This window comes from Hydractinia symbiolongicarpus, chromosome 2 (genome assembly GCF_029227915.1).
Source record: "Hydractinia symbiolongicarpus strain clone_291-10 chromosome 2, HSymV2.1, whole genome shotgun sequence".
Taxonomy (NCBI): domain Eukaryota; kingdom Metazoa; phylum Cnidaria; class Hydrozoa; order Anthoathecata; family Hydractiniidae; genus Hydractinia; species Hydractinia symbiolongicarpus.
In genome coordinates, this window is record NC_079876.1 from 11,260,532 (window position 1) to 11,275,743 (window position 15,212).

The 15,212-nt window shown below is 33.5% G+C and overlaps 1 protein-coding gene across 1 annotated transcript; it reads left to right on the forward strand.

Annotated features, from left to right (window-relative positions):
* Positions 1 to 5,947: 5,947 nt before the first annotated feature.
* On the forward strand, positions 5,948 to 9,444 carry LOC130626638 (solute carrier family 22 member 18-like). The gene is made up of 2 exons (XM_057441335.1): positions 5,948 to 6,924; positions 8,555 to 9,444. The coding sequence occupies exons 1-2, from the start codon at positions 6,072 to 6,074 to the stop codon at positions 9,352 to 9,354; spliced, it is 1,653 nt and encodes a 550-aa protein (XP_057297318.1). The 5' UTR covers positions 5,948 to 6,071; the 3' UTR covers positions 9,355 to 9,444.
* Positions 9,445 to 15,212: the final 5,768 nt, after the last annotated feature.

Sequence of the window (15,212 nt, forward strand, 5' to 3'; positions counted from 1 at the left end):
CCTTAGCATGTGCAATGATCTAGTGACTCATCTAGACAAACTTGTTTCAGAACTAGCAAAGCAATTATTGCCTCACCTATTATCTCATTTTCCAGAAATGGGCATGTTTGCATGCACAGGAGTTTTCATATGCTTGTGTTGGTGTTTTGTTTTCTTAAAGAGCTCAAATTTTATAAAGTGTTTATGATCCAGCTTTCAGTTGGTATTCTGTTAATTTGAAGACATGAATATACAGGTGCAAATCCTGTCTGGATCTTCTATTTAGTTTTTATCAGACCAGTGTTTATTTAAGAATACCAAAGGCAATATATATATGTTTTTAAGTGTACTTTTTGCTATTAAAAAGTTTTACCATGTTTCTGGTTGTTATTTTCTATAGGGCAACCTTTATTGCTGACCCTAGTTGACCAGATCCTTTCTAGTCACTATGGGGCAACTTTTGTTGTTGACCCAAGTTGACCAAGGCTTCTAGACAGTCAACACAAAATGTTGCCCCATAGTGACTAGAGGGTGTTTGGTCAACTTGGGTCAACAATTAATGTTGCCCCATAGTGACTAGAGGATGTTTGGTCAACTTGGGTCAACAATATGATATGTTTACAGAACACACAAAGATCTGGCGTTTGTTCTAATTTGACTCTGCAAGAGTTTAACAATGGCTGCTGGGAAGGAGACATGTTCCGGATTCGTGTAAAGAAACATAAAACAGCTAGCGCTTATGGAACAACTAAATTTTATCTTCAGCGCCATATTTACGATTACATGAAGATTTTCGTGGATAGCGTAGGAAGTCAAGTTATTGGACAAAGTTCGTACCTTTTTGTATCATTTAATGGTGGCCAAATGGACTCTGGACAAATTAGTCGGCAAATTAATGCTTCTTGGCAAAAAGCTGGAGTTTACGGCGGCGACAAGCATGCTCGGAACTTGACATGCACAATATTTAGAAAATCAGCTTCAACAGCGGTCCTAGAGCATCACCATCAGGGGTCGAAAGACGTGGCTGATTTGCTTCTGCATTCAGAGAAAACACAAAAAAAAAAAATTACGATGTTCGTCGAAGAGAGTCCGGAATCGAGTCCTGTTCCTGAAAAATCTTGTGTTGAAGCAATGACAGCCCAAGACGGAAATGGTCCACTGATGAAATTAAAGAAGTTGAACAAGTTTTTTAACGCGGAAATTAAGAAAGGGTTGTGTCGTTGAACCTAGTCGTGGAAAAAGAAAGTCATTTTAATTTGTTGTGTGGAAATCCGAATCGTATAATATACGATAAAGTTCGATCATTATGCAAAAAGATAACTCTTGATCCCAATCAAACTTTGGGAGGGATACCAAAAGAAACGCTGGCGGAAAAAATAAAGTATACGATGATACTGCAGGTTGCGATTTGCAAATGGTCGCTGAGGTTCCTGATGATAAAGAACTTGAGTCCTACTAAGCATAAATGTTAATTAAGGCATTGACTTTATATAGCTTAAGCGCTTGAACATTTTCCTCCCTTAAATTTTAGGAATGTTAACCTCGTTTATCCTTGATGTTCTGTGATTTCCAAAGCTTTTCAACAATAACCAGGTCAATTTAATTTATGTGTATTCGATGGAAAGATTAGGTAATGCACGTACGTCTCTTGGTTTTAGTTAATTTTCAACTTTACTTTGCGTTATTCACCTGTATTTTTTATGTAATTCGTTTTCTCGAACCATTTTTTGGTCCTCCTTAAATTAATTTTTTCCAATAACTAAATCTTTTTAGTGTCTATGTCTAAGAAAATAAATGTTCGAAAAATGAATACTGGTATGTAACGTAGCCACAAGTTTGGAAAAAACTATTCTTAAATAGTTCTCTTTACAAATACATCAACCTAATAAGTCGAGTTATTGAACAAGAATTATCAACAAGGTTAAGTCAAGCCGACATACGAAATTTCTTTCAGTGAAACTTTATGGGTTGTAACAATTGTAAGTTTGCCTTAACTGGAACTAACATCTCATTTTTGTCTAAGTTCGAATTAACGAGAGCTTCGCTTAAGTCTTTAACTGTTTTCTCTGGTCCCTTGGGGGTTCGAGTTCCAGGAAATAACTGTATATATAAAAATTTCGGTTCTATATACCATTAAGTCGCGTTTGGTTGACTGGCGAAAGATTTCACTTATCCAATGTAACATTTAGTCTTATCTATTTTTTTGAGTTAACGCTTTATGTATTCTCTATTAGTCAGTTAGTCTCCGTTCTTCCTTTGTGACGCCTAAGTGTTAGAACTAGGCTAACGCAAGTCTTGGCTACTACTTCTGTTGGGAAATTGCCTGTTAATGGGCTTCACACGATAAGTTTTTTATCGAGCGCTCATAGCGTTTTTATATAGGACTTCTAATACTGGAAGGCACTCCACCCTAAAATAAATTTTGGACGTTAGGTAGACTGCAAAGTTAAGACTCCTTTACTTGTTCTTATAGTAGATATTAATAAACATTGTTAACCCTTCGCTACTATTTGTTTTTGCTAAATAATACATTTCCTCACGTCAAAATATCGCTCTTTTTTCTGAAAAGTGAAAGAACGTACTAGAAATTATCTTATCAGTAAAGTAATCATTTCCAAGTAAAGGCAGGTGGTACATTTTTTGCTCGTCTGGTATAATTTCTCCGGTACCCTTATGATCTACAATTATTTCTTAGATTTCAAGTTTTGCATGCAAACATTATAATAGGTTAGCTAACACTAAGCAAAATAAGCAATAAAAATAGACCAATTTCAGTCCTTAAATATTATTGTCAATGTCGTTTCACAGGATTTTTGACCAAAATTTGCAAAATTTGAGAAATTCGCAAAAGTTAGGTTTCGCGACAATAAATCCTAAAGCAAATATTAAAAAATATACAACTTTTTACTAACATATTATCCGAACAACATAATAGCGTAGGCATTAATACATCCTATAGGTGGTAAAAGTGCCATTTTATAGCAAAGAGAATGTTGGTTTTAATGTAAAAACAATAATTCTAGGTAATAGTTTTATATTTTTACTCATACTAGTTGTATACATTGTATGTAAGAAAAGTGAAGTAAATTCCTTGTAAAAATATGGGTGTGGTCTGTGACCATGCATTTCTCAAATATGGCACTTTCGCAACATCTGCAAAATTCGGACCAAGGCCTAAAATCAATCATTTTCGACATGAAAACATTCTTATCAGAAGTTAATTTTTTGCTTAGGCTTAGAAAATAGATTTGGCCATTAAATGGCCAAGTTATAACTATATTTGATTTCTTTTGCGGATTTTATAGCATATTAAGGTAAAAAAACACGAAAAACGCTTTGTTTCAAAATACGACGTTGAACATTGAGTTAAATATGTATACTCGATCTTCACCTTACCTATGAAATCGTAAAAAATCAAAATTTGGGCAAAAAACTATAAAGTGGTTATCGGAAGGGTAAAAGTAACACCAAGTGGTTCTAAAAGCTTGAGAGAATGGAGCCGTATGGACCAAAAACACTTTTAGGGAATTTGGAACCACGGATTCTGGCACTTTTAAAACCTGGGCAGTCATCTTTTGGCTCAGATATGCTAGATTTTCCGCAATAATAAAAAACTATCACTGTTCTGCAGCATTTAGACAATGTACTTCATAAAATGGTTGGACTGGATATGGTAGCGCAATTATAGGTACTTATTATGCGCATGTGAAGTTTGGGTTGCGAAAGTGCTACAAAACGCATTTCCAGAGAGAGATATGAGAACATGAGATTATCCGCATTAATGCATTAACCGCAATGCAATTTGACTTAAATGTTACTGCTTGTGTCAGCATTTTTTTGTTGAGGTGAAGTAGTTAAATATGCTCATAGCTAATCTTGAGATTACATATTAAGCACCCTTAACGCAAAAAATAATTCTCCATTTTTTAAATCGCAAAAAATTATTTTTTAAGCCACCTAATAGCAAAAGATAACTTCCGAAGGTGTGGCTAAACACATATCTGCGAACTTTTCGCGACAATTTGAAAAACATGCGTATCAGGTTAGTGGAGACACCTGAAGTACAGCTACACTAAAGGACAGTCAACTTTTCTGAAATGTGAACGCACCATGTCATACAATCACAGTGACCAGCCTTTCCACCAACATTTTCACTTCGTGCAACCGCAATCCATGGTTAATATGGAGTTGTTAATTCTACTTTTAACTCTCCTTCTTTTTTTTATAGTTTTTTATTTATATCATGTTATGTGTGCGTTCTTTGTTATGCCATAGTTGTGTTCTTTGCTGTTGTGTAATCGCTGCTAAGTATTCGCAATGTAATTTAAAGAGGGTTAAGTCATTTACCTTGTTCCTGCAGACTTTCTTTGCAAAGGGGGATCATGCGATGCATATTGACCTTTGGCCGGTGTAACCTCCATACGTTTATCTATATGTGCCATTAAACTAGTTTTATCATTACAGCTTGCTGTTTTGTTATCTAAAATGTAAAATAAAAACTCTGTAATCCTGTATGATGGTCTCATATCACATATCACAATAACTGCTCTGGTAACTTTTGCATGTTTTTAGCAGCCATCTTGGAAAAAATTTATGAGCTTCCACGGCTTTATAGTTTTCCATAGCCTCAGGCGTCTAATTTTCTAGAATACAATATAGGTAGATCAAAAGAACTTTGAACAAACCAGATAATAAACTTCTAACTACAGCCTAACGACTTATACTTACGAGGTGTCGTTAACAAGTAGTGATTCAAACTTGGCCACTCCGTTGGATCGTTGATCCAATCATCAGCAGGGCGCTTATATCTCTGGTTACTTAAAACTGACATGTCTATATTATCCGGCTACTTAGGTAATCGCGTACAAAAATTGTGTAGAAATAGCCAAAGCTTTACTAAGAAATCGAAGTTTCTTTTATCCAAACTAAAAATAGAAAACATAGTATGTCGCTATTGAGCTGTGTAATCTTTACAACGGTTCAATTTTATCAGTTCTGTTGATAAATCGCATGGATACGTATGTTTTATTTGCGCATAAGTGAGACGTCCATTAATTGACAGGTCCTGTGCAATATTCTGTGATGATATTTGTGCAGGCGGTTGGTTGCATCAATTTAAAAACTGGAACACTCGAGATCTTAAAAATATAAGAAAGGAGTCTAGAAACAGTGTATTTTATATTCCACTGTAGTTTTGAAAGATTCCTGTTTGGGTTTCAACTTTCTGTTAACTTTGTTTTTTTTTGTACCGTCTCTGATGACAGAATTATCTATTGCCCTGGTTCCAAAGGTTTCTTAACTGGTGAAATAAGCATACCAAAAATTCCTTTGCGAACGTCTTTAACATAAGCGTAAGAACTTGCACTGTAAATAACATAAGATATTACACACTTTTGTTTCACTTGTGTTTACACAAGTTTAAATTGGGCCAGTAATAATCTTGCTTTTGCCTGACCTTGAAATTAGAAATGTCAGAATCAGCATGGTTATATCAGCCGTTTTGAATATAAATTGAGAAGAAAATATTAGAATTCCCGTTTTTGGCCGTAAAATCGGTCACCTGCAGCAAAACACAGAGTACACCACTAATATTTTATTTATAGGCGCAGGAAGGCAACGAGAAGATCTTGTAAAGATGTAACTAATTCATGACTAATTTTTGCCGGTGGTTAAATTTTATCTTTCCACGTATTTACAGTTTTTTAGGTTTCAAAATCTTGTTTACGTCAGTCAATTGCTGGTTCTGATGTACATTAGATCCAGTCCTGTTACTTTGGTTTCGTTTCTACTTCAAAGAAACCTATCGAAATTTCTTTCACTATTCATAAAGAAAATGCTTGAATGAACATGTATGAAATGAAATTTTATTCAGCATAAATAATCATTTTGAGCATAATAAAGAATTGTTTGCATAAACAAACCAGTTTTGAGCATTATTATTACTGAGAAAAAGACTGTCATTTATGTAACCACTCACGAACTTTAGTTAAGAAGATTTACAATTAATTTTGGTTTATTTTTAATTCCAATCTAGCATAAACACATCATTGTAACTTCACTGAATTATACCAAATGCTTCTAATGTATAGTTAATGAATGTAGTTGCTATTATAATGGATGAACCACTTCCAGAAACAACCAAAACGGATTTGACAGTTAATGGACATAATTTAAGTGATGTTCCAGAAAGTACAAACTTTAATGTCGGGGATGAGGAGCATGTTGAACAGAAGGATGATAATGAGGATAGAAGCGATGTACTTGTCAAACCTACATTTGCTATTAAATTACATGGTGAAATAAGTAAGGATAAGATTTTCAATAAAGAAAATTTAGAAAATCCTGACACTTGTACAACTAGTGATAGTACTATTCACAATAACAGTGAAAATTTAAATATAAACCAATCTGAAAATATAAGTAATGATCTCCAAGGTACTCATTTTGATCATTTTAATGTGAACAATATTGGAGACAATGTAGATCCTGGACCAAGCGAAGATGTTTTGCAAGAGCAAAGAGAATTGAAACGTAGAACGTTTTCTACTTTAGTTACAATCAATGTCATTGCATTTCTCGCTTCTTTCTTTTACTGGATACAGAATGGTGTTTTTCCATACTTAACACGAAGTTTAGGTGTTAGTCCAGAGATGTTTGGCTATATAGAATCGACATTTGCTTTTTATCAGTTGATAGGCTCGCCTATATTTGGAAGATGTGGGGATGTATTTGGGACTCGTATAGTAATGATGATATCTGAATTAGCCTCCACTATTAGTTATATAACATTAGCTGTTGCAAGTAATATTGGTATGTTGTTCTTATCACGTGTTCCAGCTTTAGCAATGCATAATTTACAAGGATCCTACATGATTATATCTGACATCACTTTGCCAGATGATCGTGCAAACATGCTGGGAAAACTGGGTGTGTCACATGGCTTAGGTAACCATTATTGTTATAATATTTTCTAGCGGAATTTTTATGCTAGTATATGTGTGTTTTTTCATTAAGCAAGTAACGTAGAACGTAAAAATTTTAATTTTTTAAATAAAATAAATACGAAAGGATTATCGTTTTTCCAGAGCTTTCTGTAGAACGTCTATTATTTTCAATGTACACCCGTACAATTTTATTGTAACCAAAATTTATATAAAACGTTACAATCATGTAATACAATAAAATAAGTTCTTTTGACCAAATTTGGTGAAATCACGAAAAGATTCAATGATAAGAATCCACATACGCAGGATTCCCAGACAGATGATTACTGAAACTCATCGAAAAGGTACAATGGAGATGATGATATGTTCTTGTTAAGAACACTTTTGTCTTTATATATCATCAAACTCTCTTAATTTTAATCAGAAATTATTATGTGCAGATGTAATGACCGTAAAATCATCAAGGGAACGAGATGCTCCACAAAATAGTGAATGATTCTTAACTGCTGTAGACTGAGCAGTCTTAACAGCTTTACCCATTAAGGAGAATACGCCCTTATGTTCTGAAGCTCCGGATTTTAATTTTCGACAGATCAACCGTAATAAGAAGCATTGAAGTTACTGCTAGACAAATGGTAGACAACATTTAGAAATTAAGGACTTAGGCACGCTATCTTTGAACTTAAAGAAAGATGACATGGCGAACGGGCGAACTAAAAATGACTTAAGACTGTAACCAGACAGACTATTTTTTAATTAAGGATAGCTTTCCCAAAAAATTAAAAATATTCGTAACGCTGTTTTATCTGACTCACACGGTAAATTTTTCGGAACGTGTAGTCTATTTAAAAAATATTTAATACAAAATAACTAGAATATTCATTCGTAGATGTGTGTTTTTATAAAAACAAAGGTAGTCTAACAAAGTAGAACAAACAATAGTGTAATAAAATAGAAAACACGACGGTGATTTTCGTGCATCTGGAAGCGTATTTTGCCATGCATCTTAAAGCAATAAAAGATAACAAATCAATATCGCTTTTGTATGCTTGATACAAGATACATCTATGATGTTACTGAAATAAAAACTGTCTGCACGTTACATTTTATAACATAAGAATTAAATTACTCTTTCTAACCCGAATCTCTATTATCCGAATCTTTCTATAATCCGAACAAATTAAAAGTCACCGTCAATTTTTCTTAAGAAACTCTCATAATTTACTTTCCACTATCCCAATCTCTGTAATCCGAAAACCTCTATAATCCGAACTAATTTAAGGTTCTTTCGGCTAAACTCTCTCTTATCCGAATTTTCACCCTTGAAACCTAGAAATTCGAATTAGAGAGACTTTCTACTATCCAAATCTCTCTGTAATCCGAATAAAAAGTTATCCCCCTTGAGATTCGGATTAGAGAGAGTCAACTGTATTAAAAGATCATAGATTTGCGTTTTATCTTCCCGAATAATTTTCTGCAGTTTATTGCTAACATTTATACACGCTAAAAATCGGATAACAAGCAATTCGTTAACACAGATGCTGGCCCTCTCTTTTTTAATGTTTAGCATCAAATAAAAAACAAATTTAAACTACTTTGAATACATTTACAATACAACTTTGTCTTTATAGGAATGGTCACTGGATCCTTTGTTGGAGGAATTGTCACTCACATTTTCAGCGAACGTGCTGCAACCGTGGTATCCGCATGTGGTAATATTGTCTGCGTGGTAATTATTTTTGTTTTCATCCCGAAGGACACAAAAGCAATACGCCTGAAGTTAGACAATTTACAGCAAAAATTAAACAGAACATCCCTCGAACCGCCGCCATTCTCAATGTCATCATTCAGTATCACGCAAATATTTTCAATTCTAAAAATCAAAATCATACAGTATTTATTATTCTTAAAAATCATGTCAGCATTTCCATTTAGCTTGATCTATTCCATGTTTTCGATTGCAATAATGGATTATTTCAAACTTGGACCAAAATATAATGGCGCCATATTAGCGTACGTTGGAATACTTGGAATTTTCGTGCAAGGTGTTTTAATCGGGTTACTTACGAAGAAATTTAAAGATCCCGAATTAATTAAATACTCTATGTTTCTAATCGCAGCTTCATGCATGTTTCTCATAGTCGCTGATAACATTTTTTTCTTTTGTTTTCTTCTGTTCCCTTTATCAATTGGAGCGATAACTTCACATATTGTTTTACTAGCAGCCATAACAAAGGTTGTTCCAATCACTGACACAGGATCTGCTCTTGGATTAACTTTAGCTTTACACGCCGTAGTACGTTCTATTGCACCCACGTTGGGTGGCTTGTTGTTTACAGCAATTGGGTGGCCGATATTTGGTGCAGTTGGCTACGTGATGCATTTGTTTCTGTCTGGATTTGTTGTGCTAAACGGACGAAAAGATTACTGAAGCGTTGACGGCTTACTTGACGTGGCTTTCTTTGTGCTCAAAATATATTATAAAAATAAAATTTTACAATATATATTACCATTTTAGCTATATTTTTATTATTAACTTCTTTTTCCCGATTTTCACCTTCTTTTTCCCGATTTTCACGAGAACTTCTTTTTTTGCGAATGATCTTTGTACAGGCCACTACATTAATGCAAATGCTCAAATAAACGCCGGTCTCGAATAAATGCCACGCTCTGGTAAACGTCCCCTGTCTGATAAATAAATGTTTCGGGGTTTGTTAGAACATATACAGTAATCCATGATCACGAACGTTGAAACATTTAAATATATTAAGTGTCAGGGGTAACAACACTTCATAAAGGAAGGAATTTAAGAATTGTAAAAAACTTGGATTTGTTTAAGAACTGAGTGACAAGAGCTAATTACTTTATTCCATAAGATAATTTACGTTGTCAGCACGCTTGTAAAAACTCTATAAAGCTCTATAGAACAGAAAATACGTCATTATTACTAATACAACGGAGATCCAGTAACGCTCATTTTTGCCGTTTGTATAAAACATGAAATTATATATGCCGGCTACAATATTTTAATTGATCTGATCTAATATTAAACGACTTTTAAATGCAGCGAACAAAGAAATTGTAGAACATATATATATATATATATATATATAAACAAATTATCAAGAGAAACAAAACTAAAAAGATGGAACAAAGAAAGTGCAGCGATTGTCTCAAGTGTCTCAAGTAAAGAATCTGATCCTTAAGAGAGAGAATTAGATAAAATTGTAATTGAAAGCAAATCAGAGGACATCACAACATGCGCCAGTTGAGGTTTGCTAAAATTTCAGAAGTAGGCTGCAAAAAAGAAATATCTCTATAGATTTTCCACCATTACATATGAAAAATTAAACTGAGCGTTGCAAAAACTCTATGTTGAAGTATAGACAGAGAAAAAAGGCATGCACTCCAAGTACACCAGCAGACATAGAGCAGCTTTCAGTCGTACCATACTTTTACCACCATAATCGAGAAGTCTTTAGGCTAGGCGGCTAATTGCCATTTATTCTGAGATCAGAGAACGCCAACAACTCTGCACATTTTCTCCATCCTTCCACATTATCTTCTGCACAATGGAGCGACGAAAAAGAAAGTTTTGTCGTCAGATGCTTCTAGTGTGAACCGCGGCAGGTATTTTTCACAGCAGCGTCTCATTGAGCTGTTTAACATACAAATAGTGATTAACACTAGATAGACGCCTACTGGGAGTCGACCCTTCTGCTCTCTAAATCAAAATGCGCAAAATCTGGAAGTGAACAGAACAGAAACTGTTTTGTTGGTAATTTCCATATTATTGCGCACATTTCAATAGGGAAAGTAAACACACTTTGCGCAAGTCTCACGAAGATCATATTCAGCATAATTGAATTGGTGTGTGTATAAATTTTTAATTCAATCCGACGTGCGAAAAAAAGCTGTTTTGGTGGTAATAATGTTACGCTCAAAATCTTTTTGATTTTCCACTTGTACTAAAAACCTCGGCTTTAAGCAGCTCATAAGGTTTTCTGTGTCCGTCCGTTCCGTTCCGCGAAAAAAATCCTATGTACAAGTCGTATGTACATCGAAAATCAAACGTGATTTTTGTAAGAAGAATTTAATGGAATGTCTGAAGGTAATGCTTTATCCTCTAAGTAAAGAACTAAAACTTAAGAACAAAATTTATTAATTTTTAGTAAAGATAAAGTTTAAGAATTTAGTAATATAAAAACTATTTATTATAGCTATTTAATCTTATTTACATCTTTTTATGTTTATTCGCAGTTGCTCCGCAACATAAAAAATGGAAAGCAATTGACATTAATTAAAATAAAAAGTCCAACCATATCAAATATATAAGAATTAATTTGCTAGCACAATGATTCGAAGTTCTACATTCAACTGGTTTCACATAAGATGACTAAAATGTGCATTATAAGTTAATCACAAAATAATTCACAACACACACCTTAACAAATCCTTATACAACTACCAGAGAAGACAACTTTTGACCAGCATTTTCAGACTATAATCCACGACATAACATGACAAATATTATGTGTATAGGAACCAATCAATATTCGCCACACATTCTTCACTTTATAATGTTTTGGACAGACGTATCGACTTGAGGGTTCTGTTTTTTGCTAAATCTGGTAACTCTGAGATAATTAAACAATTAAACATTTTCAAGATGTACACAAATTAACTGAAAGTTTACCACCCTTATTAAGCACTCCATCGGGTCACAGAGTTATTTATGCCTTAACATGTGGATTAATCCAGACAACAGACGTCATGAGGGTTGCCTAAGAGAGAGCTTAGTAATACATTTATCAGCATCTTTTAGCTTTTTTAGAATCTTTCAACTATTCTACCTATGACTGAAAATAAAATGCTTTTTATTGACATTTGTTTATATTTTTGTTTTAGAGCTTTCCTAAATCTTTATTGCACGACGATTTTGTTTGGTGTAAATTGCCGAACCTCTAAAAAAATTCGGCGAACGAGTTTAAATTATGTTAACACGTGAAATTAATCACAAAATGATTTCTTTATCCTGTTTATGTGAAGTAGCAATCAAAAACATTTTGAAAGTAAAAATTCAGCTTCGAAAATTTTATATTTTAATAAATCCACCACCTGCTCAATAGGCACGCCACACTACAATAACCTAAATGGCCGTTGTGTCTCTTTTTTATTTATAGATCATCACTTTTAATAGCATATTATTAACAGTTTGCTCATAACAATTCCGGTCAAATTTTAATCAAACGATATCCTTATGCCATTATCCATTTTGGAATACTTTTCTTTACATTGGACATCGAAGTGACAGTATATGTTGGATAATTTATTTCCTACAAAATACAAATTTATTTATCAGCTATTACCGAGATAAAAAAAAAGTGAAGGAAAAGTTTTGTGACCTACTGCAGGAATATTTTTATTTGTGTGAGAAGCACCTTCAATTTTTAATCTGTTTTCCTCTAGCACAATACTGTCTATGTCTCGTTTACTTGTCTCATTTATCTGCAGCAATAGCACTGTGGTATGACCGTGCACATGAATTATACGGGCGCTATTTTCTTATTGAAGACAAAACAAATCTTATCACTTATTCATATTTTTTGACAAACTTTTTCCACCTGTTAGTTCCTGTAAAAAAAGAAGTCTTGTGCGAAAACAAGATTTTATTGAAGAAAGAGAAAAAAGAAATTGGTTTGGGATTTTTTTTAATTAAAACCCGATATTATTATTTAAATATATAATATTTATAAATTAAAAGTACCAGGTCAGTGGCACAAGATTTTTCGTTTGAAGGTAAATTTTGTCTATTTGTTTGGTTTATATAAATGCTTGTTTGTTTGTTTTACTCATTTTGTCCGATTTTTTTTATTTCTTATAACAAAAGTATAGCTGAAATAATTTTTGCGTCACACCCCAATTTTCTATATTTACCAGGTCCAGTATTTTTTTAGTGATACTGAGCTGTGCTTTAAGAGTTTGAGGTCAATATCTTGTAACCACAAAACAAATGTTTGCAAAATTTTGCATCTCAAATGGGATCACTTTAGAATGATTCTTTATGATTCAGAGTTTTCCTGTTTAAAAAGATAAATAACCAATCACAACTGAGATGAGAAGTTATTTGCGAACAACTAACGCATATAAATAAATATATAAAACATGCTTCTTCAATGTCAGAAATATTCTCGACCGTGATCTCTCAGAATCTCATCCGCGAAAATCAAAGTCAGCAAAAAAAATCGAGAAAATTGATATCGGCTGCAGAAAAAGTGATTTTTGTTGCATGTATTTTCAACGGTCTTATAAACGAATCCTTGTCTCTTTTTTAATAACGTGAAGTAATAGTGTTCTGGTCAGTACAAATTAAAACAACTTGTGTTGTTGAATTTTATAATTGAATTTTAATTCAAAAAATTACAAGTCACACAAATTAGCCCCACACAAGTCTTTGGACGCGAATTGAAATAAAACTTTCTCCAAACCTATATAGTACCCAAATAAAATGAAAGCTCGACAAAACAGGATATAGATGTCACAGTTACAAAAAAGTAAGAAGCTATCCATGTTTGCTACATTTTAACTTTCTGACTACAAAGTTGTATTGCTGAAATTTACAATGAGATTTTAATTCGAAAAATTACAAGTCACACAAATAGTCACCCAATTTTTTTAGACACGAATTGAAAAACAACTTTGCCCAAACTGATAGTACCCAAACAAAGTGATTGCACCATTAAACAGGATATAGATATCACTGTGACAAAAAATGAGAATCCAATGTTAGCGACATTTCAACTTACAAAACCTTCTGACGGCAAAGGTTTTTGCTTTTAACGCAAAACTGTTTAGCTACGTTTTCATGCAGCATTAAACAATAAAAACCCCTGACGCTAATTAAAGAAGTGTGGCATAGTTCACTCTTAAGCAAAAGGGTACAGGGAACCCAGGGCAATCCTCTCTGAATAACCAGTGTTAGTATAAACGTTGCGTATGTTCTAATATACTAACGTTTTAGATATATATTTTAATAAAAATTAACATTAAGTTTTTGAATCATTAATTTCAGTGTCTCTCTTTGAAACATTTATCATAAAAGTATGGATATTAGCTACGCAAAGAAAGGCGTATTGTTTCGCTATCCCACCCTTTTAATTTTATTATCGTAAAAAAGGGCAAGCCTAAATTAACATCCAAACGCTCGTTCAGCCAATTCTTGTAACACCGAATATCTTATATTGAAAAGAAACGCTTTCTATCTAATAGAAAGGTTATAGTACCTTGCTGTGGAATCGCAGGGTAAAAACGTTCAGCTGCAGGACCAGCCACACAACTATCATGTCTTCTATAGAAAACGTTAATAAACAAGCAAAAGATGGACGATGTTGCATGCTACAATGGCTTCAAACACACGTGGTAAGGTTGGTAAAACATTTTCTCTCAGCTTTGTGTAGCGATGATGGCAATGTAGATCCTGAAGATGTGCAAACGCGTATTATCGTAGTGAATTTTTTTCAATGATTTTAGCATCGCATGGTTTTAACATAGGATATTGTGGCTTGTTATTTAAAAGCGTCTTCGTAACTTTGTGCTTATCAATTTATTCTCAATACAAAAGTCGAAGAATGTGTAAAGTCCTTTCATTGCGGCACGAAGTCACGAAAACACTAGTTTTCATTAGTGAAAGTTGAAGAGGTTATTCTAAAGTCAAATCCACTAACAGCAGACAATCGTCTGTTAGAATACCACATGTCTGAAACAACTAAAGCTATCATCAGAAGGACGCTTATTTCATTTCTGAAATATGTTTGATAAAATTTGTTATCCACACGATGATCGTTGGGTCAGTGGAAACAAACAATACATCCAGTAAAATTGGTGCATTTTAATTGGCTGCCTAAATGATTCATGTGCCAAATTTGGTGACGAAGCAAATAATACATAAGTAAATATATATGTGACAAATATTATACATCTGTAACAGCGAACAAAGCTAATTGATTCGATTAAGATTTCACATAAATTGGACACCAAAATACTAAAAAATTCTACTGGTCTTACTGGCTTAAATTATTGTATTTTTCGGGGCGAGTTTTGCGACTATAATACCGCAATCATTCTAAGAAATTAAAATGTTAAACAACACTGATGTAGAATTAATAAAACGTATTCTTACATGTGCAAATAGCCTTTTCGTGTTTACGTTGCCTATGTGAACCAGGCTTTAAAACGAGCTGTGATACTATGCACGTGTTACCGTTAATAGTGTTAAAAAGGTTTTGGAAC